Source organism: Megalops cyprinoides, chromosome 11 (genome assembly GCF_013368585.1).
Source record: "Megalops cyprinoides isolate fMegCyp1 chromosome 11, fMegCyp1.pri, whole genome shotgun sequence".
In the NCBI taxonomy this organism is placed as follows: Eukaryota; Metazoa; Chordata; class Actinopteri; order Elopiformes; family Megalopidae; genus Megalops; species Megalops cyprinoides.
In genome coordinates, this window is record NC_050593.1 from 29,829,612 (window position 1) to 29,851,803 (window position 22,192).

The following is a 22,192-nucleotide window of genomic DNA, read 5'->3' on the forward strand; positions in this document are numbered from 1 at the left end:
TGCTGACTGGGAGCACCCCACAAGCCTTGCTGTTTCAGAGATGCTCTGACCCAGTCATCTGGCCATAACAATTTGGCCCTTGTCAAAGTCACTCAGGTCTTTACTCCTGCATCCAACACATTGACTATGAGAACTAATTGTTCGCTTACCATCTAATCTACCCAGACCTTGACATATGCCCTTGTTTGAATATGATCAACGTTATTCGGTTCACCTGTGAGTGGTCATAATGTTTTGGCTCATCAGTGTATATATAATCATTGGTAACAACCTGCAGGTACCCACTAAATGTACTTTATTTTATTTTTATTTAAATGATGTCCTCACATTTATTTCATAGATAACCAGTTTTGCAGACAAATCAGCTTTCACATAAAAATAAATAAGTTAAGATAAAAGAACTCAGTCTGAAGCATGAAACAACTTTTTATTCTCACCTCTCGCTACAACCTCTATTCTCCACAGATGCCTTCTGATCCAAGAGCAAGTCATCCTGCCTCATTCCACCACAAACACACTATGCTGACGGAAACATGGGTAGCTGGCAAGATTTGAATTAGAGCTAATCAAATCATACGGCTTGTTTTGCTATAATCTTTCCAACCTACAACGCTGATACTTCTTGGTAATTTTGCATAGTTCATTTAATTTAAAAGTGAGAGGGCTGGTTTGCAGTGCCACTAGTATTATGTTGGCAACAGCATGGAAGGATGTGTCACCAGAAGATTTAAGGCTCAATTTCCAGGTTTGGCATGGCTGTTGTACCCTTGAACAATGTATATGTCTTGAATTACCAGATTACCAGCTGTATAATGTGTAAGGCATGCTATGTCTGCTGAGTAAGGAAATAATGTAACACAGTTGTAAACTCCTCCGCGCTTCAAATCTCATTTTTTCAATCACAAGCAGAGATAGATGGGCCGAAAGACCTGTAAGCTTAACATGCAGCAACCTCTCCATTTCTCGGTCTTAATCGATCTAATGGATGTAATTCAATTCTTATTGGTTTAGAGATAAGTGAGGGGAAAGAAATAATATACCTGAATGGTGATCTCCAAGGAAAGGGAAGCCATTGGCGTAATCAAGAAAATATTGACAAGGACATGTCTCAGTTACAGCGTGTAAAATAATCACAATATAAGCATACTGAAACAACAGCATGAAGCAACTGTGTTTATGCCATGTAGTTCAGTAGCTCAGACCATTAGTAGGAAGTGATGTTAAACATTGGAGGATTTATGATGATGTGATGGGCAGGAAAATTAGATCTGAATTGTGTGTTTTACCCTTTATGGTATAAAAGAGAATGTTTGTAAGCACGTAGGCCTCAGGGTTTAACTCATGGTACTGTACAGGTAGGGCCTGTATTTTGCCAATACGTACCTGGTCTGACTGGCATATCTGCTATCCCAATGGAGGATGCGCACGTTTTCCACGAGGAGCAGATTTCAGACAGAGCTCACTTTCATCAGAACATCTGAGAGATTTGACGAAGTGCATTTTGTCTTTTTTTTGCCCGCGGTAGGTCCTGTGGCAAAGCAGATCCAGTTTGACTACAATAAAAAAAAACTCTTTAGGACATATGTTGATCAATCCCAAACCATCTTTTAAACATGTCATGTGAATTCATATCACAGTATTCTGGAATCATAGTACCCCTTTATCACTTGAGGCAAGATTATATTGCTCTGAAGAACCTTATTATGTTAGAAATAACTCATCATCAAACGGGTGACTCAAATTCAAGACCTGCTTCAGAGCTCTGGGCTTTGTGCAATGAAGAATTAAACATGTTATTTCATCAACAAATCAAGGACAGTTATTAAGGGGACACACTTAAATATGAATTTCTAGATCTTGCAGCAACCAAATGTTTAAAGCGGCTGTGATGAGAGCCGTCAAACAGAGCAAGACGAGCCAATTATTTCATAATTATGTAGCTAATAAATTCAAGACTCATTAAATTGGAGGGTATTAAAGATTCACTGGAAAGACCTCAATATTTATGCATGAACTTTAATGGTGAGCCATCTTTAATTTCATATCGGACGAACCCCTGGTGCACTCAAATGAGTATCTTTTTGATGGATACTGAATTAGTAACCTGTGGTTAGCAACAAGGCACACATTTAACAGGGCCCTAAAATCAGAGCTCATAGACCTGGCTTCAGACAAGTTGCCAAGTGATCAGTGGGGCATTTAATTTGAAATAGGGGAGGTTAAGAACTTACCCCAGACTGCAAATTTTCCCAAGCCTAATACTCAGTCGGTCCATGTTATTACAGATTGCATCTATATAGTCTTTCAAACTGTCAAGGCTCCCAAAGCACTTTACATCTCAAAGCGCAAGGAGGGAACACACCTCAATCATCAGCCAGGTGTTGCAGAGCAGCCATTTTGCACTTAAATGCTCTCCACATCAGGTGATGTGGGAGAGAGGGTGTTATTTTAGCCAATCACGAGGGGATTATTAGATGGCCAGATCTAAAGTTCCATGGGCACAGAGTTCCATGGGCACAGGGAGCTGGGACCTCAGTTTAACGTCTCATCCATGAGACAGCACCTCTTACAACACAGTGCTCCTATCACTGCATTGGGGCATTGGGCTCCTGTTAGGTCCAGCAAGAAGACTGCCCCCTACTGGCCCAATAAACAGCACTTCCTGCAGCACCCTGTTTCATCCCAGATTGTCTCCCATTCAAGCCCAACCTTGCTTAGTTTCAGCCATTAGGCAAAAAAAGGTGGTATAGCTGCTGGCTGGGTGCCAGTAGCCACAAAGTATGCCAATTTAAAGAAGGACCAACCCATCAGCAGGTGATTTTTTTACTTGATTACATCTGATATGGTAGCATTAACTTTGTGTAATTAATATTATTTGTTGCTGATATTTAGTTCAGTCATTTCTTTTCTTGATTATAAAAAAGATTACGTGAAATAACTGAAAATATAAGAAGGACATTGGAGAACTGACTTACCTTCATTCCAATCTTTTTGTTTTGATTACAACCCTTGTTTGGGGTGTGCGAGGGTTACCAAGGCAATGCCAGCATATTAGGTACAATTAAGCAATCAAGTCAAATTATGGAATCAGCTGTTGAATGGTGATTCATGCAAACAGTCAGGTTAACTCTTCTACCCCGCTCACGCTTACAGTCCGAGTACTGAAATCTACATGATGAAACAATACACACACTGAGCTTCCTTCTTTTGTAGAATAATATTACCAAGGAATAGCCCATTACTTGTAATGTGAGAAATTTATTAAACCAACACACAAATGAAGCTCACTTACATCCATGTTTGCAGTACTCTCCTCTTGCTCCCTGCTCCTGAAAAGGTGCCATTTCAAAAGCTCAGTGCAATTCCAATACTTTGCCTGTTGGTGACATCTAGTGGCCAGTTTAAGTACTGAAGCATTACCTGCTGTACATAGACTTCTTATTTATTTCTTTTCATTTTTTCACTTTATACATTAATGATACAAAATGAATATAATAAAATAATAAAATTTTCAAAATAATTTCTGTCATTGTGAAAACCCTAATAAGTAAGTCTCAACTGGAGGATGTCACTCACACTCCAGAAGTACACTGTCTTTAAAAAGTGGACATATAATTGCATCGGCACTTCCAGCTAACAGGCAGCATGGCACCTTTATCACGCACACTTCGGAAGTCATGTACCATGCAGAGTAATGGTTTGAGTCGTGTGTGGTCGTCATGTTTAGCCTGGAAGATGGTCATTGGCTTTATGTGAGCGCATTCAAGGATTGCACTAATTCAGAGCTCCTGCAAAAGTGCTGAAATGAAAGTGAGCGCAATGTACATTACATTACCTTACATCACAATGTGTGTGTGTGTTTGTGTATAGTGACATCATCTGCACTGCTTTTAAGATTGCCTACCTTAAGTGAATCCCAACACAATCACACAAACTTTCATGTAAACATTGATGATGATGCTGCTGATTCCAGCTTTCTCTGAATAGCTCCTCCCTAATATGAGAGACACAGTGGGGGAAAAAAGCCCCTTTGATTGTGTTTTAAATGAACTAGTCAGCATTGTGTCGACCATAAGGGATCGCATGTTAACAGGTATTTGACAAATTAAGGGCACCGCGATGTTTGAAACAATCTGAAAAGAGACATATCCATGTTTCTATTAGATACAGATGCACCTTTGATACTCCTATGAGTGTCATTGTAAAACATTTTTCTCCAAATACTGTGCATTATCAATGGTTGAAAACACTGAATCTGAGCTGTGAAATAGCACCATCTGGTGAAGGAAAGCTGCCAATGTGTCCTTGGGGCTCTAAGATCTACCTTTGTCTAACGTCTACACACACACACACACCAACTGCCTACTGCTGAAACCTCCACACACGTCCATATGGGGTCATGCTGGAGCCTATTCCAAGGATTCTGTTTCAGAACAGACATTATATCAATCATACCTGATATGTTTAAGACGTCCGAATGGTTGTCACTGAATGCACTCTATAGCAGTGACCTATAGTGTTCTACCATCAGCTATCCAGAAGAAGGTGGAGAACGCCCCAAGATTCATCACCACATGTTGATTTCACCAACACACTGCAACTCAGATGTCACTGATACTTCTTTGTATCAGCAACATACTGTATATATGCAGTCATAAATATATATAGACAAAAGACAAATGAAGCTAAGCAATAAGCTTTTTCTCAATCATCTATATTTCATCAAAGTATTCTTCATACAAACTGTCACAATATTTCACAAGACAAACTTGTCAAATCTATAGAAAATAGTAATAAAAAAAAACAAAATATTCCCCTGTCACCATTGTGGTTGCATAGGTTTTTGGTCATTTCATTTTTGGTTAGTTCTGTTTAACAGCACTTTCATTTCTGAATATAAATACAACATCATGTGAAATCTACAAATGAATAATACAAGATTCATGTACTGTAGTTCTAAACAAGATAGTACCGTAAAACAGGAAAAGTAATATATTGCTTAACTAAGAAATTTATAGCTATTATATTTATTATAGCGATTAATTCTAAATTAATTCTATTAAAAAGGGTTGTGGTTACGGTTAACTTTGTTTTGTCTTTTTACTGGTTTAAGGAATATGTTTGAAAAGGTCCTGTTCAGGCTATAATAGGAATGAACTCTCAGTAGTGAATTGCAATTCAGTGAAAGGGTCAGGCGCTTTTTAGTGTACACATGCGTCTGGACGACTCATTTTCACAAGCCTTCGAAAAAAACATATCAAACTAGGACACAAAACAGACTGCAAAAACACAGCCCACCTCTAACATGATGTAAATTTATCACTGTGAGAAAAAAAACACACAACGCCCTGTACTGCTGAAGGGCTGTCCAGTCCACTACGGTGCTGATGAGAGACACCACAGTTTCAGTGGCATTGTGGCTGGAGTCTCTGCTCCAGACACCGACAACCTGAGATCTCAATCCTCAGCTGAGACAAAGACCTCAAACAGAGGAGCACTTTGCGTCCGCTTCACCGCATTGAAGAGGCGCATGGGGGTACTGGCTGTACCATGAGCCTCCATCAGGTTCCAAGATTAGATGCTGAAGGCAGCTTCCTCAGGGCACTGTTAGTGCTATGAGCTCCACCCCCATGTGCTAGTTCATGTATAGCCATCATTCACTGACAGAGTAATGTGCTTTTCCTGAGACAAAATGGAAAATAACTTGACAGAAAATTAAAAGAGTAACTGATGTCAGCATAATATTTGTGAACCTTATTTGAGTGATCGCATAATGTAAACATTAATAAACCTTAATTCCACACAGGTGATAAATGAAAAACTACAAATAACAACAGACTTTAGGTGGCTTGGGTTTCTAGTTATTGGACTGATAAATATTTTTTTTACAAAATATTCCTACACTGACAGACAGAAAAAATGAAAAATCCAAGACTGTCTGGTGGGAAAAAATGTTCTATGTTCAGCACACTACACCAGCAAAGGGAGCTGTCTTTGGGCTTCATCGTTTTTTGTTTCGAGTTCTGCAGCTGACTATCAGAACCAGACACACAGCTGACCTGAGCTGTACCCCTGAGAATATAATGTTTTTCCTCTCGCTGTCTACATGCCTCTGTCTCTTTTCCCAGAATTCCTTTCTCCATTACCCAGCATTATTGCTTTGCTCTCTCCTGTTTCCCTCCACCAAAATACACTCTCTCACCTGTGTTTCCCTCTTTGCATTTCTCTCTCGTCTATCAACTGTCCTCCATCCCCTCGTACTCCCTCGGATCCTCCTCTTCTCTCTGTCCTCTCCTCCTCTTCCATGTCTCAGGACTTGTCAGTAGGACGGAGCCAGCTGGTGGGGACCCACTGGGGTTCGTCCTGGGCCCGTCGCACGATGGTGAGCAGCTGCACACACGCGTCCTGCAGCCCGTCATTCACGATCACATGGTCGAAATACTGACAGTACTGAGACTCCATCTTCTTCGCTGCCTCTTCCATCTCCTGAAAGTCTTCATCCTGGAGCGAGGACAAACCAAAAACAGCCAAGTCTAAACCTTGTCGGAGTCATGATCTCAGCCATGATGATTAATGCACTGTGCCTGCAACAGATCGAGATTCACCCTGGAGCTCAGATAACATAAATATCTATGGATCACAGAAACACTAACTGATTCCAGTTCAATCGTACTGAAAGTGATTATGGCCTAATGGTTTTATTGTTGGTTTTAACTCTGTTGATTAATCTGCACTAGTTGGGGTTGTTTAATGTTTATCTGTTCCATTCGTTTTTAGAAGAAAGGAAATCTCACTTTGAAAGGCCGGTTGACGTAGTAATTGGTGATAATTTGGGCATTCTTCCTGGTCTGCTTCATACGGGCGATGCTGGGAGGCTTCACGAAGATGATGTAGGCCTTGAGTTCATGCGTCCTCACAGACTGGATAGCCTGATACAGAAAGCACAAAATTCACAGTCATTACAGTGGCAGCAGTGTAGCATGGTGGTTACTCGTAACCGAAAGGCTGCTGGTTTGATTCTCCACTGGGGCACTGCTGCTGTACCCTTGGCCAAGGTACTTAGCCCACAATTGCCTCAGTAAAATATCCAGCTGTATAAATGGATAACATTGTAAAATAAACTGTAAGTGGTGTAAGTCGCTCTGGGTAACAGTGTCTGCTAAATGCCAATAATAATAAAAAATAACAACTACAGTGATTATCGATTGATACACAGATTCTGTCCCTTCTGACCACCCAGAACTCACATGCGGCTCAATGTCGATCACACAGATCTTTCCACTGTTCAGCACGTCCTTGACGGCATCGATGCTGGTGCCATACAGGTAACCCTTGTACTCTCCATATTCCAGGAACCTGTTTTTTTCCAGAGGAGGATGTTTGTGAGATGTACGGATGTACCAGAAAACACATCTTAAAACACAACACATTGAAACATGTTTGTAGTAGGTTTATACTGTAAGTCAACACACAGTTTTCAGGGTGCAAAAATTTCATTAAAATCCCAGGCACGTGGAGAAGAGTCAAAAGAGTCAAAACAGTCAGAGTACCTGCAATTGTACACCATGTTCTCAAACAGCTCTTTGCTGATGAAGTGATATTCTCTTCCAGACTCCTCATAGACCTTTGGTGGTCTTGTTGTGTCTGGAGATGACGTAACAAACCCAGTGTGAAAAGAGAGTAACACAAACATACTGTGCAAAGTCACACTTCATAATAACTCATGCAACTAACCCTGCTCCTCGCTACCACAACACACACGATATAACAGGTGAGCACACAAAGTAAGACAGAAACAAAAAAAAATAAAAGAACAAGGTGTGAAAAGAAAGGATCAGGGACCAGAGGGGACACACGGTAGGGGTACATACGTGGCACTGCCCCGTGGAAGACCTTGGGGTTGATTTCGATCAGTCTTCTGCGAAGCTCATTCACCCCTACGCCAGAAGGGCCTGAGAGATGGATACACTCTGTCTAAATCCTGCCAAAAGCCGTCTCCCTCCCACACAGAGGTAGCACAGATACATACACACGCACACACACACACTACACCTGCACACTTACACACACACACTCACATGCATACTTACACACACACATGCACACTACACCCGCGCACACACGCACACACACGCGCGCACACACACACGCACACACACGCGCACACACACGCGCACACACACGCGCACACGCACACTCATACACACACACACACACACACACACACATCTGCACACTTGACAAATAAAAGCAGCAGTGGTGGAAATCAGGAGTGCAGTCTCACCCATGAGGGCGATGAGGCGGTGTGTGTCCTGCGGGTGGCGCTGGTAGCGTACCACCTCCTCGTAGGGGCTGGCCATGGAGCTGAAGCAGCTGCTGGCACAGCGAGAGTGGCAGAGCTGCTGGGGGCTGCTGTGGGACTTCTTCCGACACAGTCGCAGGCTGCGCCGGAACCCCGCTGCCACGACCGACCGATCAATCAATCAATCAATCAGAAAAGTGGCCAATGGGTAAGCCCATCAATCAATCAACAATCTATGCGACCACTTAAACTGACCAACCCATCAATCATTCACCCAACCCATTATTCAATCGTTCAATCAACAAAGTGTCCACTTGACTGATCAATCAACCAATCAATCAATCAAGCTATGAATCAATCAAGCATCAATCAACCGACAAACTGACTACACGATCAACAGATCAACTAATCAATTAATAATTCAACCAGGCAACCAAGCAACTGACTTGACTAAAAATCAAATAATCTACGAACCAACCAACTGACCAAAAACTGGTAAAACCATTTTTACTTCTGTAGTAAAGGCTGTAACAGTATACTGTACCGAGATATATGCCCTCGACGTTGCTGCTGAATTCACCCTCCTCTGTGAACAGGAAGTGGGCCAAACAAGAGACAGCGTTATGAACACGGATGCCTCTGCACCATGAACTTTATAAAATAAAAACTCTATAAAATAACTATGAAATAAAAAGACCTTGAAATGCCTCACACACAAAGTACCAAAGAATCATGCTATAGAGCATCCCCCATCCTCCTACGAACAAAACTAGGAAAAAAGTCCAAAGTACAGATGACATCACATGAAAAAGAAGAACATATTCACCTTCCCTGAGCTCCTCTTGAATGCCAAAGCAGAGCATAAAGGTAATAAAAGACACATTGTGAGGGATCAGCTTGATCCACATTGAGGTATGGCCACTTTTTTGTGTTCAAAGAACTTGCATTTCCATCATGCATTGTGTTTCAGTTAGGCTGATCCAAGCCGATTCAATCATAAGATTCACTCAAAAGAGGCTGCATCACAAACAACATCAGAAGCCAGCTATACATTTGCTGTGTGAAGGACATATACGGATTCTCTGGATTCTGCTTATATTCAACAATACCGATTTAACAACTGCCTGCTTAAATAAATGCAAGGGATACAATTATGTACCACTTTATACTTTGTACTGTGTACAGCTGTTTACAAATTTCTTATGCATATCTATGTGAAGGCATTATGTTAAAGACTTACCTACCAGATTCAAAAGTTTCTTCATCTGTAGAAAAGAAGATAACACCACATTTTATTGAATTCCATTTTCTATTTAAAAGGTGCAGTATGAATCACTGTTTAATGAATGTTTTATATTGCAACATTAATGAAAGCATGGACAGTCGGGAGGAACATAATTACCTGTTTCTACACACTTGTCATCAATAGCCATCATGTCTTCTTCTGGAAAAAAGAACAGAGCAAAAAGGAGATATCCCAAGGTTTCCAGGGATGTATGAATGGCAGCATTGCTTCACAAAGAACTGCTTCACTATTGCAGACCTTGGAAACTACTCTGAATATTTCAGTCTGCATATGTAAAAATTATTATTTTTTTCAATCTGGATTTCATAGCATGAATTCTTTTACCAGCAATTGTAAATTTGTAACATAATTGATTGAACTAAGATCAGCTATACTGAGACTCACCTTCATCAACAGTGCTCACTTCAGGTCAGCAATGAGGGGAAATGAAACAATAAAACTACACACCAACTACTGAAGGGACTGTTGCATGCTTTACACATTAAAGGAAATGTTATTGAATAATCAAATCATTATTACATGTTATGTAAAAGAAAGGTAAAATAATCACGGTTATGCATTGCACGAATATGTTAGAAAAATGGAGCTTGTGTTCAGTTTGCTTTGCAGCACAGATGTTACCAGATGGAGGTAGGGATTATGGGGAGAGGGCCAAAGACTGACAGACACACACACCTGAAGCTACGGGTGGGGTGGTTTTCACTTACAGGTTGTGATGCAGGTGTGGGGCTGGAAAGGCTGTGACCACCAGAACTCTCTCTGTTTCCTGAGCAGGAAAAGCACAGGGGAGTCAGCAGGGGTGGGATGTTCGCAGGCATGAGCATAAACACACACACGCACACGCACACATGCACACGCACGCGCACACAAATAAACACATGTACGCAGGTGCGTGCACACACACACTCAGATCCTTATACATTTGACATGCGGTCAGTAAAACTACAAATTGCAACCAATTGAATAAAATCAAAATTAGTTCATTAATTATCAAAAGTAATTTATGATTGTCTGACTCTTTTGTCACTCTGAGTGCTTTCAGTGTCACTGGAAAATAAAAAACAGAGGTGTAGTCCAAGGCTGGTGGACACCAGCAGTGACCGTGTGCTCCCCCCTCCCCCCACCTCTTCAGCAGGCTGGTGGAGGGGACGAGGCCAGCACAGGCCGAAGTGCTGGGCAGTTTCCTGGCCTGCCACCAGAGCACGTCCGTCTGGTCCACGATCTCCAGCACGTCACCCTTCCGGAAGCTCATCCCGGCATCGGCGCAGGGGATGGCCGGGTCCTGCTGGGGACTGTAGTCCGACATCGCCCGCACATACAGCTGGGAGGGAGAGGACGAGGGAGGATGGAAATAACAGATAATAATAAAAGAATTATGAATACATGAAAAGAATAATTTAGGAATACTTTACAGTAATTTACAATAACCTCTCACATACAGCGCCAGTCAAAAGTTTAGACACAACTACTCATACAATGGTTTCTTTTTATTTACTTCAACACAATACTTCTTTCTTTACCATTTTCCACATTTTAGAATAACAGTAAAGACATTGAAACTATGAATTATGAATTATGCATTGACCAAAGAAGTGTTAAACAAATTAAAACTTATCTTATAGTTTACATTCTTCAAGGTAGCCAAAATTATTTTTTTAAATGAAATGTTTTGGACAGGAATTCATACATAGGCCTCAACTTCATTATTTATATTTGCCTAAGAAACAGATTTCAAGCATTTAAACATAAGTCTTTAGATGGCTTTGATGGCAGATATTAAGACGGGTACAGCAGATGAAAGAGAAAAAATGAGAGACATATCGCTGATAGCCTTTTGGAGACTGAGGAATTTTTGCTTGAGCTTTATTCACACCCAGCAAAATGAATGTTGCTATGCTAACAATGCTATGCTAACAATGGCAGCAGAGAATCCATTTACCGTTGTCTGACTGTTGACTGGCCGGTCGGAGATGGGCACCACTTTGAACATGATGGTACCATGGGAGCGTGCCTGTGTGGCACAACACATACAGCAGTGTGTGAAGGACACCATAATACAGCATTAAAATGATTATTATCACATCAGATCTACTCATACAGGTATTTTCCGAAACGCTGGCACGCTTATGAAGTGAAGGATTCTGGGAGACTCACCAGGATCTGTATGACCTGCTCAGGCTGTAGCCCTTCGACGGACTGGCCGTTCACCTCCACCAACTTGTCCCCTGCATACAGCAGACCTGCCACACAGATACACATGAATGTGTCACATACACCAGGCCCACTATAAAGCACATGAGTCAGAAATGCACGCATATATACAGGCAAGCCCATGCTGTGTACTGTAGCCTCACCACACAAACACACACTCACATCTATGCACACATCATATGCAGTAGACTTGAAGACACACACACTCGCATACAGATGCATAGACAGTAAACCTACAGCCTACAGGTGATTCAAAATCTCAATCGTCTGTAAATTGTAGTTCTATTCATTACATGTCAAATGTGTATAGATCCTGTATATGTCCGTGTGTGTATGTGTGCGTGTATGCACGTGTATGTGTGTGCATGTGTGTGTGTGTGTGTGTGTGTGTGCGTGTATGCACATGTATGTGTGTGCGTGTGTGTGCGCATTTGACCCACCACTACGATCCGCCAGCCCGCCATGTATCACCCTCGCTATGAAGATTTCACCTGTCGCCTCATTCCTCCTTATCGTTGCTCCCTACGAAAGCAAACACACAAAGAAACAAAAGGACCTGAAACATTTTCCAGAAAACATCATGACTAGTGCGTATTGGTTGTTAATAATGTTACTGCGCAGCTCAAAAGAAGTCACCACACACAAATCTGTGAAAGACAACCCGGTGCAGCTCACTTATACTTATGTATTGACCGTATGTTTTCTGATTAGACATTCGGGCCACTGAGCATGACGAGCTTTATGTACACAGCAAAACACACAGTAAGTTTCTACATGGAAAAATGATTGAGTTATTCAGTGGAGAATGACGTCAACTGCTTTGGCTGCAATTTGTGGCTTTCGGGTTAAAGGGGTTAATTTTAACATAATGAAAGTTAGTAAAGGCTGGGCATACAGAATGGTAAGAAAACAAATGGCGAAAAAAATAACACAAGACATTATGGCTTCAACAATGAGAAATGGCAAATCATGCTCCATATCCCAACACCGTCACACTCCCCTGTCACAGTCACACGTGGGCACTGAAAGCGGAAATGAAGAGAACGGTGGGAAAGTTTGAAGACGCCTTTCGGACACAGAGGAGTCGTTCCCCTCAGCAGGCGAAAACTCACCTCTCCCACCAGCATTCAGTGAGCCACCAGTGAGCTCTCATAGTTTGCGTGTCTGTGGAGAGTTTTATCCTTTCATTCTCCTTCCACACGGAGTCAGGGCTCGAAAGCTGACACCTCCTTATTTGGGTAAAAAAAAAATAGATAAATGTCTATAGCAGGAACCATGTGAGAGCAAAGCAAAGCTGACCGAGTGAGCCAGACATCAAAGAAGCGTGAACGCTCTCAGAGCAAAGACAACATGGTGAAATGAGATGGAGGATGAAGGATGTGTCAGGCCAGAGCCCATAGGGAAGAGCAAGACAAGAGGCGGGCATGAGTCAACATGCGTTTGGGAGATCATGTGATGAAGACAAGATGAAGCTGTCCCCAGCCAACGTGCCACAGAACAACGGACGGAGGCCTGAGAAACGTCCACAAGCAAGAGGAGTCACACAATTCTGCAGTATGAAATGCAAACCCTCACAACCACCGTACAGTGAGCTCACAGGCACAGCAGAGGCTGAAGGTTTGCAGGATGGGAAACTGCATGAGTGAAGGCTTGGAAAGTGAAATGAGCGCCCTCTAGTGCACATGATTCATGGAAGTCACACTCACACGTTTTCTCTTAGTATCTAATACAGGGTGTCTTCACCTTGGGGCAGACTGATTTTGCTCAGATCTGACAGGGAGAGGAAACAGAAAGTAAGTGAGTGAACTCTCTGACCACAGCTCAAATCCCGCATGTACAAGATATCTCGACAAATATTCAAGGAATGTTTGTCTATTAAAAGGAGGAATCTATTAAAATGTAATTATTCACATTCCTGACACTGAGCTGACATTATCATACCAACTGAGGGACTGTGATCATAAATATAAAATTACAACACTAGAGCACAGGACCTGAGCTGACTCACACAGTTATGACTTAGCTTAGGGAATAAGGGAGTATAACTGGGGTAGAGTCAGTTAAATAAAAATGATTTTAACATACAGTACCTGATACCTGGCATGCACTTCAATGCTATGTAAAAGTCTCAGGACCGTGTCCTTAAACAACTCACAGGTATTGAAAGACAGAACTGAACTGTATATTACAAATGATTTGCCTTTTGGATGCCAAACTCCCTGCAGAGGAGAGGCCGCTGTCTTCGAGTGGAAGAAAAAAGTGTGGCGAGGTGTTAAAAGAGGAGAGAGGAGAGCAGGAGCTTGGCTTATTTCTTTTTTTTCTTCTCCTTCTTGCTGGAGAGGCAGCCCGTCTTGCTGTGATTGGACATCGGCCTGGACCCGAGCAGCCCGTTGGAGAGGTGGGGCTGGGCGTCGGCACGTCTGAGAGGAGAAGTGGGTGGGGCCTTCCTCACTGACCCCCCCTTCGGCGAGGCCGGGCCGGAGAACGGCTGAGACGGTTTCCCCAGAGACACGGCGGGGGCGTCCCCGTAAACGCAGAACGAGCTGGACGACGAAGAGGAGGAGGAGGATAAGAAGTGGGAGTGGCAGGAGGGGGTCGTGCAGGGAGCGGCGTGGGGAGCGGCGTGGGGCACGGCCGGCGACTTGCTGGCCACTATGATGCCCCGCAGCTTGTCCACCACCTCCATGAGCAGGCTGAGGGCCTGGGCGTTCTCCTGCACGCTCTCCGACATCATCTCCGTGGCCGCCGCCATCCTCTGGCCCAGCAGGCGCACGTCGTCCGAGCTGCGCTCCATGCTGCTGGCCGCCGTCTGGACGGTGGACCGCAGCTCGTCCAGGCTCTCCTGCTTGGTCAGCTCCGGGGCCGCGTCCCGGCAGCCTTGCCCCTCCCTCACCCTGCGCTGCTGCATGGGGCTGGGGGGCGCCGTGTGGGCGTGCCGGCCCAACCCCGGGGGCCCCACCGACAGCGGAGCCTGGCAGCAGCACCCCCCCACGGCGGAGTAACAGCTGGGGCAATGCGGCCCGGTCACGCTGAAAGGCTGGTATGGCAGTTTCATGCGAGGCAGTGGTGACAAGGGGCAGCCATTTTCTCCTTCCTCTCCACTGTCACTCTCGTCAAGCATGTTGTCTCCACATCACAAAGAGAAAAAGGGAAGTTAATGGGCCAGTCAGAAAAAAAAAAATGTTAAAACCATTAAAAATATTACAAAAACGGCTGAAAGGGACACGTAGTATTAGGGACAACATTCTTTTTATTACTTTTTGTGTGTTTTTTGGGGGAGGGGGAGGATCACATTAGCGACCAGCATACGAAAGAGATGACAAGTTATTTAGCGGACACCTCTGTCACAGCTTAGGACACTTCCACTCAGCAAAGCTGGGAAGGGAGGGTAAGGAGCTCTCAAGCTGAAGAACTTATGTATCAGAAATACCGCACGACACATCACGTCTCGGCTCTTACCAAAAAGAACAGACCCGCAAACAGATGGGGCGGAATGGTACAGGCCGTCTTCCCAGAGTGCACTGCTCTGTCGGCACAGTTTACAGCTGCCGGTTGACTGGTAGAGGGGCACCGGGCAGGACTGCCCAGACAGCGGGGCGGACAGACGCTCAGCTGACGCGTAACCGGCCCTGCCGGCCACAGCCCTCCCGGTCATGTGATCCAAAGACCCCGCCCGTCTGCCCGGCACTAGCTTCTCCTTGGTGAGGCGCCTCAGCTTGTCCCAGCGACTCCTCGTCACCCCTGCAGCCCTTCTCTTGTGTAGGAGAGACAGGGCCAGGGTTACGTCAGCACTCTGACCCGGCACGGCACAAACCCAGCACTGATGGGAGGGTTTCAGGGAAGGAACCCCTTCTGACCTCTAAAACACCCCGCCAGGGCCAGGATGGTCAGTACGACGACCGGGTCAAAATTCTGACTGAACCCCCACCCCCAGGGCCCCCAGTCCCCGCATCAATCCTAACCTCGACCTGTGTTTGTTCACCTCATACATGCCAGCGAGAAACGTAAGGTCGTAAAGGAGTAAGGGTATGTGAAGGTAGTTTGGCCCCTTTGAGAGTGTGTAAAAGCAATTTTTTTACATGGTGTGAGAGTGTTTAAAGGTTGTTTCCACACAGCTGAGAGTGTGTAAAAGTTGTTTTTTACACAGTGTGAGAGTGTACAACGGTTGTTTCCACACAGAGTGCATAAAGGTTTGCTGAGGTGAGAGGGTCCAGCGCCACACTCAGCAGCTCCTCACCAGGGGTTGTTTGTTCTTGACCAGGCACACGATCCTCATGGCTTCCTCATCCTCAGGCAGGTTGTCCGGGAGGGGTGGCAGAACCGGGTCGTAGTCCTTCTGGGCCACAGTGTCGTGGGCTGAGAGAAGCGCCTGGGGAGAGGATAAGCCCGGGTCAGGTTCCGTTCACACACCTTTGTTTTACAGAATCCCAAAACACAAAACATGTGTTACACATGACACAGTAAGATACTATTGCTGCTTTTTAATTATTTTTCATGCATAAGCACTATTGAAAAAATACACTGCTGTTATGTCAGATATATGCAGAATGACAAGTCAAGTTGGGCTGAATGACTTGCTTTTGTCAGCCAGTGACTTTATATACTATAGCTACTTTTGTTGCTGTCACTGTTTTTTTTCCCCCTTTTTTAAATTTAAATGTTTGCTTTCCCATTTTCTCATCACTCACCTGTAGGTGGGCGTCCCTCAGCAGTCTGTAGAGTTCCCTGGCCGCAGGGGACGGGGAGGGTACACGTCTCAGTTCGGCCATCACCTGGGACAGAGCGGAGCCATGACGTCACGCGATGTTATGACTACGACGGAGGACACACTGCAACAGGCAGACGGTGCCGCGTAGGGCGCCAAACCACGACAGACTCGTGCACTCACCTCCTGGGAGATTCCGGAGGCGAAGGAGAGGAAGGGCCTGGGAGTGTGTCGGATGTACTGCTGGAGACACTCATATACCTGGGGGAGAGACAGGGACACACCTGACACCTGAATGCCAGACTGTCATTCCCAGCCACTCCTGCTGCCCTGACCTGCACTATTAATCCCCAGTCACTTGTGGACAGGACCGATCTCGTGAAGCTTAATTCAACTGCCGATCAGCTTTATTTCCATGCATTAAGGCTCTAGTCAGGAGGAGAGCAGAGTACCACATTATGCCTTGTCAAACACATGATCTTGTTTCAAGGAAAATCTCTAATTTAGTCTCCCGTTTCTAAATTGCGCATTGAACAATAGCAACAACGGGGTTGTATGTCAGGGCTGTTTCTGTTCCAAAGACTTTATTGTTAGAGCTGGATGTAAAAAAAAAAAAAAATCACTCTGCAAGTGATCCCAGTGACAGTGACAGGCATCGTTATCATTAAGGTCATTTTTACAGCAGGTTCAGGAAATTGGATGCTGGAAAAACTAATTACCTGCACAGGCTCCCCAAAGACTGCCTGTTATCACCACTATACGCTAATGATTGCATAAGCGATCACCCCGGCGGACATCTAATTACATTTGCAAATGATACAGGACTGGTCAGACAACTGAATGATAATGAGGTCATCAACTACCCATTTTAGAATGAGCTGAGAACTGTTTTTCACAGAAAGCAGTGTAATTAATGGTTCTCAAACTGATTTTTTATTTGATTTTTAATGATGCTGATGTTATTCCCATTCACTACATCAGACTGACACCTGCATCATATTTTCTGCTTGAAGAACTGAAATCCACAGCACAGATTGAGCTACTGATTACAAGACTGTATTTCATCAGGTGTGCATTACATCAGGTGTATTTTCATCTGATGCAGAGTGAGCTGGATCAGGTTAGTTTCACTGCTGGTATCCACTTACAGGGTTAGCAACATTATTTGAAGTAACTGCATGTTTAATCTTGTGTTTTGTTAGTGTTGCTTGTAGCTTTTTACTCAGTGACATCTATTAGTTTTTTCATTCTGTGTTTAGTGTTTGGTGCAGTTTTAGTGCTAGTGCTTTAGTTTTAGTTTTGCTAATTGGCTGGGTGTACTATTTGAAGTACCACTGGTATTTAGTTAAAGGCTGATTGAGTAGATCATGAGAAGAGTGTCTTCACAGCTGCATTGCCAATTAGCTGTAGCAATCAAGCAGTAGGGGTAGCGGTATGACAGTAGCTGTTAGTAATGGGAATAACGGCTCTATGAAGGGAGCCGGATCTTATGGCTCCGTTCCTTTCCTTATCGTTCTTTTAGGGGGCGGAGGTTACTAGGTTTATCTGCAAAATAATCATATCGTGTAATGATACTTGTATTGCCAGACCTAATGTCATTGGGTATTTGTGCTTTACAATGGCTCTCTCTCTCAGCAGGGATCGAACCAGCAACCCTTTAGTTACAATTCCTGCTCCATAACCACTGTGCTACACTGACTGAGCGTAGGGCACACAGTGAAATTTGGGTGCAGCAATAAAACGAACGGCTCTCAAGTACGACTCGGATCCCTTCGTTTGTACCAAAGAGCCGTTCAAAAGACTCGGAGCGGTCGCGAATGTAACATCACTAGTGACTGGAGCTTTTCTATTCTGCAGTTAACTGCTGAGGCTAGTTCCTTCTGATTTGAAAATTGCTGGCTTTTGAACATTTGCTCTTTTTGCTTTTTTTTTTTTTTTTTTTTTTTGAAGTGTCAGCCAGCTTCACCACCACGCCTACATATGAGTGCCTCAAGGCTCTGTACTCGCCACCCTCTGTCTTCTCCACCCACAACTCTCGCTTCTATGCTGATACTCATCTTCTCCTCCATCTTGACTTTCCTGAAGACCTCCAAGACCTCTCCTTCAGCCTGGATGTTACAGACAAGTTCATTCATAGCACTTCCACTGTCAGCAGCCTTGGGGTGACCCTAGATGACTATCCTTCTCTTCTCAGGTTGCAGCAGTGACCTGAGTGGGCAGATTCTTCAGATTCTTCCTGTACATTAACCTGCTCCTTGCATGTCTACACTACTGCAACCCCCCTTCTTGCTTGTCTTCCCATTGGTGCTGTCAAACCTCTGCAGCTGATCTAGACTGCGGCTGCAGGAGTTGTCTACACCCTTCGTGAGTTCGGTTGCATCACCTTATTCACTGGCTTTGTGTTACCACTCACATCAGGTTCAAAACCTTGGTGCTGTAATATTTAATTTTATTTGTATGTTGCTTTTTACAACACAAGTTGTCACAAAGCAGCTTTAGATTGTTAACAGGCCTGAGACCCCCTGTAATACAGGATGGTGAATGTGGATGGGCCCCATCAAACCCCCAAGAAGCCTTCAAACCCTGTGCCAGATCACTCCACTCGGCAATGTTGAAACAACTGACTGCTCCCTCCAGGCAGGTGGCTCCTCCCAACCACAATGGCTGTCTTTGGATTGAATTTCCCATGGTGATCAAAACAGCAAAATCACCAACTACCTTCCCCCACAGACTGAAGACTTTACCAATTAGCACCTGTTACTTTTGCTACTTCCATGAGTTATTTTTTTTATTTATTTATTTTTTTGAAATGTGATTTATGCTATTGTATGTGTTTGATTTCCTGCAGTTTCTAGGTTGTCTTCTATTTATTTTAGAATAAATCAACTTTTATCATTGATGGAGCTGGATGTTTATTCAAGCTATCAATCCAGAGAATGGTCCCAAGCCTGAAATGCGCACAACTCTTTCCATTTCTCCTTGAGGTCCACGCACGAGGAATATCAGAACCCATCTATAAAGCAAGTCAATCAACTGGCAAGTGAGTGAATCTCTTCCCAGCTTACCTTGAGCAGTGAGTGGAGCCAAGGAGCATTGAGGAGACTGTAGAGGAGATCAGCTCCACTAATATCCCTGCTGATGGAGACCCTGACCTCCTCCACCACGGTGGCCAGTATTTCAGCCAGGCCTGGGGGGGACACACAGGGTCCAAGTCAAGTCACTAGTACAAGTCACTTAGTACAAGTCACTAAACCCCACTTCAGTTTCAACATTTTTTTTTTCTTTTATGTGGTAGTTTGCTAATGTCACCTAGTATAGTGCTAGGGAGAGGCCCATCTGCTATACTGCACAAACATGGCATTACCCATATTTTCTGAGAAAAAAAAACAAATGAGGACATTTTTTTTTTTTCAATCACCATTCTCGCAGAGTCCTGGTGGCGTCTCTGGTTCAGCTTCAATGGACTGCCTCATGGTGAACGTTGCTGTGATCTGGGTCACGGAAGTCTAATTCCCATAAATGTGAAAACACAGCCCTCTGTAAGGTCTGCCACAGAATGAACACAGATTCCCCAGAGGGACAACATCAGTCAGCAAATGAAACATTCTTAACCAAGCATACTGAAGCATTTTTATATATTAGTGCATTTCTGATGAAATATCATTTGAAGTCAGTGATTTTTTAGCATCAAATTCAAAGGCAGTGTTAAAATTTTGAACATGGTGCCAATGCCTTCTCCAAAGGTGGTATATAAATGCAATCTATTATGCTTTCAGAAATGGTTTTATTTTAAGAATATCCTCAATATTTTATATGTATGAAGAGGCTTGCAATAGCATTGAATTACTTAGTATCAGCCATGTGAAATTTGAGTAACTGACAAAACTGTACAGTGTGATTGAAATACATAAGATTTTCAGTCTTGTCACTTTATCATTGAGGAATCAACAGGACATCATGGGTTCATGTGTAGGCCTTCAATAACTTGCCTAAAACTCCCTGGGAAGGCCACCTTAACCTTCACAATGATCAAAATTATAGATCCAAGCAATTTTTTAAATCGGCACCAGTTCTCACATCAATCAGCTCTCATCTAAATGTTTGTGAACAGACAGGGTTACGTTTCAAAAGCTCATAACACAATCTAACACCATATTTCTAGGTTACATAATAACCGGTCATTGCCTTGTTCTTTTTTTGTGTGAAGTTAACTTCTAACAACTGGCAGACATCCCATTAACCAATTACAAACACATTACCTAGCAATCACTCTTTTGCTCAGCCAGAGGTAAAAAAGACAGCAGTTCATTTATATACTAAAAGGTTTCCATTGCCGGCATTCTCCTCTCAGCACGTCGGACTGAGGCCTGTATCCGTGACCGGTAACACCACCAAGCATGAAGAAGCAACACAGCTTACTCACCTATCTCTCACTTCCTCCTCCAGATGTCCTCTTCAGCTTCTGTTATAATTTTTTATTATCTTCAGGCTGTTTATATATATATATATATTGTTATAAGGCAAACCAGCAATACGGTGGGTTATTTCACAGCAAGAATCCACTACGGCGCCGGTAACAACATATATACGTGATTTTACTATCCTCTCCCCCACCCCCTGCAAAAGCGGCCCATAATCCCTCTCTATCCTGCTTAATCCGGGGCGCGCGCACACTCTCCCCGGGAGTACTTCCACTGGCCGGCCTGGCGCTCAAAGCTTCTTAACTCTTTCTGCTTTTAGCACACGCAGCAGAGTGGACACAGCAGGCCAGAAACTGTGTTTAAAAATTAACATAACCGATTCAATGGCGCCTGCTACAGCGAGCCCCCGGGCCGGCTGAAAGCCAGCGGGCTCTTGGGTGGGCGCGGCAATCCTGGGGAACTGGCCAAACTGAAGAGACATCCAGTTCTGCCCATTTCACTTCACACATTTACATAATCGAGATTCAGGAAAAATGTCCATCTCAGCTGCATGCTTGGTTTTTGGATAAAAGAATTATGTGATCCTCTTTAAAAACATACAATTTATAATTGATAAAATAGTTTAATTGCTCTTGTAGCACCATATAACTGAAACGTAAGGTGCATTTATCAGAAAATTAAATGATTACTCCCATTCAATCCACACAAATCCAAAATGAAGCCAAAAAAAAAATTTCATCAAATGAGTGAATTCAGTAGCTAAGGAACTATAACCCTTTGAGTTAATGGGGAAGAAATTAGTGGTAACACATAGAAAGTGTAGCAGGGAAGCCTACTTTCATGCTGCAGTTATCCTTCAAAGGTTAAACACAGCTCTCCCCCTGTCACGAGTCAGGCCCGCTACCCATAATCCTCAGCCTATGTCCCTCTCCATTCCCTGATGGTGCCTCAGTAACGCCCCAGTTTCCAGTCTTAAACCCGACACACTGGGATCTGAATTTTAAGATAAGATTATCTATGGCTCTGTGAGAGGCTACAATATGTGAAACAAAAGCTAAGTCCACTGTCAGTATCTCATACTCCCAGTAACTGCATGCCACGTTTTAAAAGGATAGTTCACATTAATAACGGGGGGGGATGGGGGGGGATCAAAATACCATGGGAGTCATTTTGTTCATTATTTGTCCAGCACTCTTGTATTGTAACAGTTACAGAGAACGCCCTTATGAATACACCTGAAATACATG

At 43.7% G+C, this 22,192-nt stretch overlaps 1 protein-coding gene across 1 annotated transcript; it reads right to left on the reverse strand.

Moving 5' to 3' along the window:
- Positions 1-5,852: 5,852 nt before the first annotated feature.
- mpp4b (membrane protein, palmitoylated 4b (MAGUK p55 subfamily member 4)) lies at positions 5,853-21,007 on the reverse strand. Its single transcript, XM_036540762.1, has 22 exons — positions 20,948-21,007; positions 19,943-20,070; positions 19,590-19,711; positions 16,708-16,785; positions 16,508-16,591; positions 16,057-16,188; positions 12,260-12,341; positions 11,763-11,848; positions 11,548-11,619; positions 10,733-10,929; positions 10,316-10,374; positions 9,993-10,010; positions 9,705-9,746; positions 9,547-9,567; positions 9,129-9,143; positions 8,847-8,888; positions 8,285-8,458; positions 7,872-7,952; positions 7,551-7,644; positions 7,248-7,356; positions 6,795-6,929; positions 5,853-6,501 (listed from the first exon to the last, which is right to left on the reverse strand). The coding sequence occupies exons 2-22, from the start codon at positions 19,995-19,997 to the stop codon at positions 6,310-6,312; spliced, it is 1,890 nt and encodes a 629-aa protein (XP_036396655.1). The 5' UTR covers positions 19,998-20,070; positions 20,948-21,007; the 3' UTR covers positions 5,853-6,309.
- Between the last annotated feature and the right edge of the window lie 1,185 nt (positions 21,008-22,192).

Coding starts and splice junctions, on each gene's coding strand:
- mpp4b (XM_036540762.1), bottom strand. CDS start 19,997: ATGAGGCAGTCCATTGAAGCTGAACCAGAGACGCCACCAGGACTCTGC. Junction 11,620..11,762: donor AGCAGGTCATACAGATCCTG/GTGAGTCTCCCA, acceptor TGTGCCACACAG/GCACGCTCCCATGGTACCAT. Junction 6,502..6,794: donor ACGTCAACCGGCCTTTCAAA/GTGAGATTTCCT, acceptor TCCTCGCTCCAG/GATGAAGACTTTCAGGAGAT.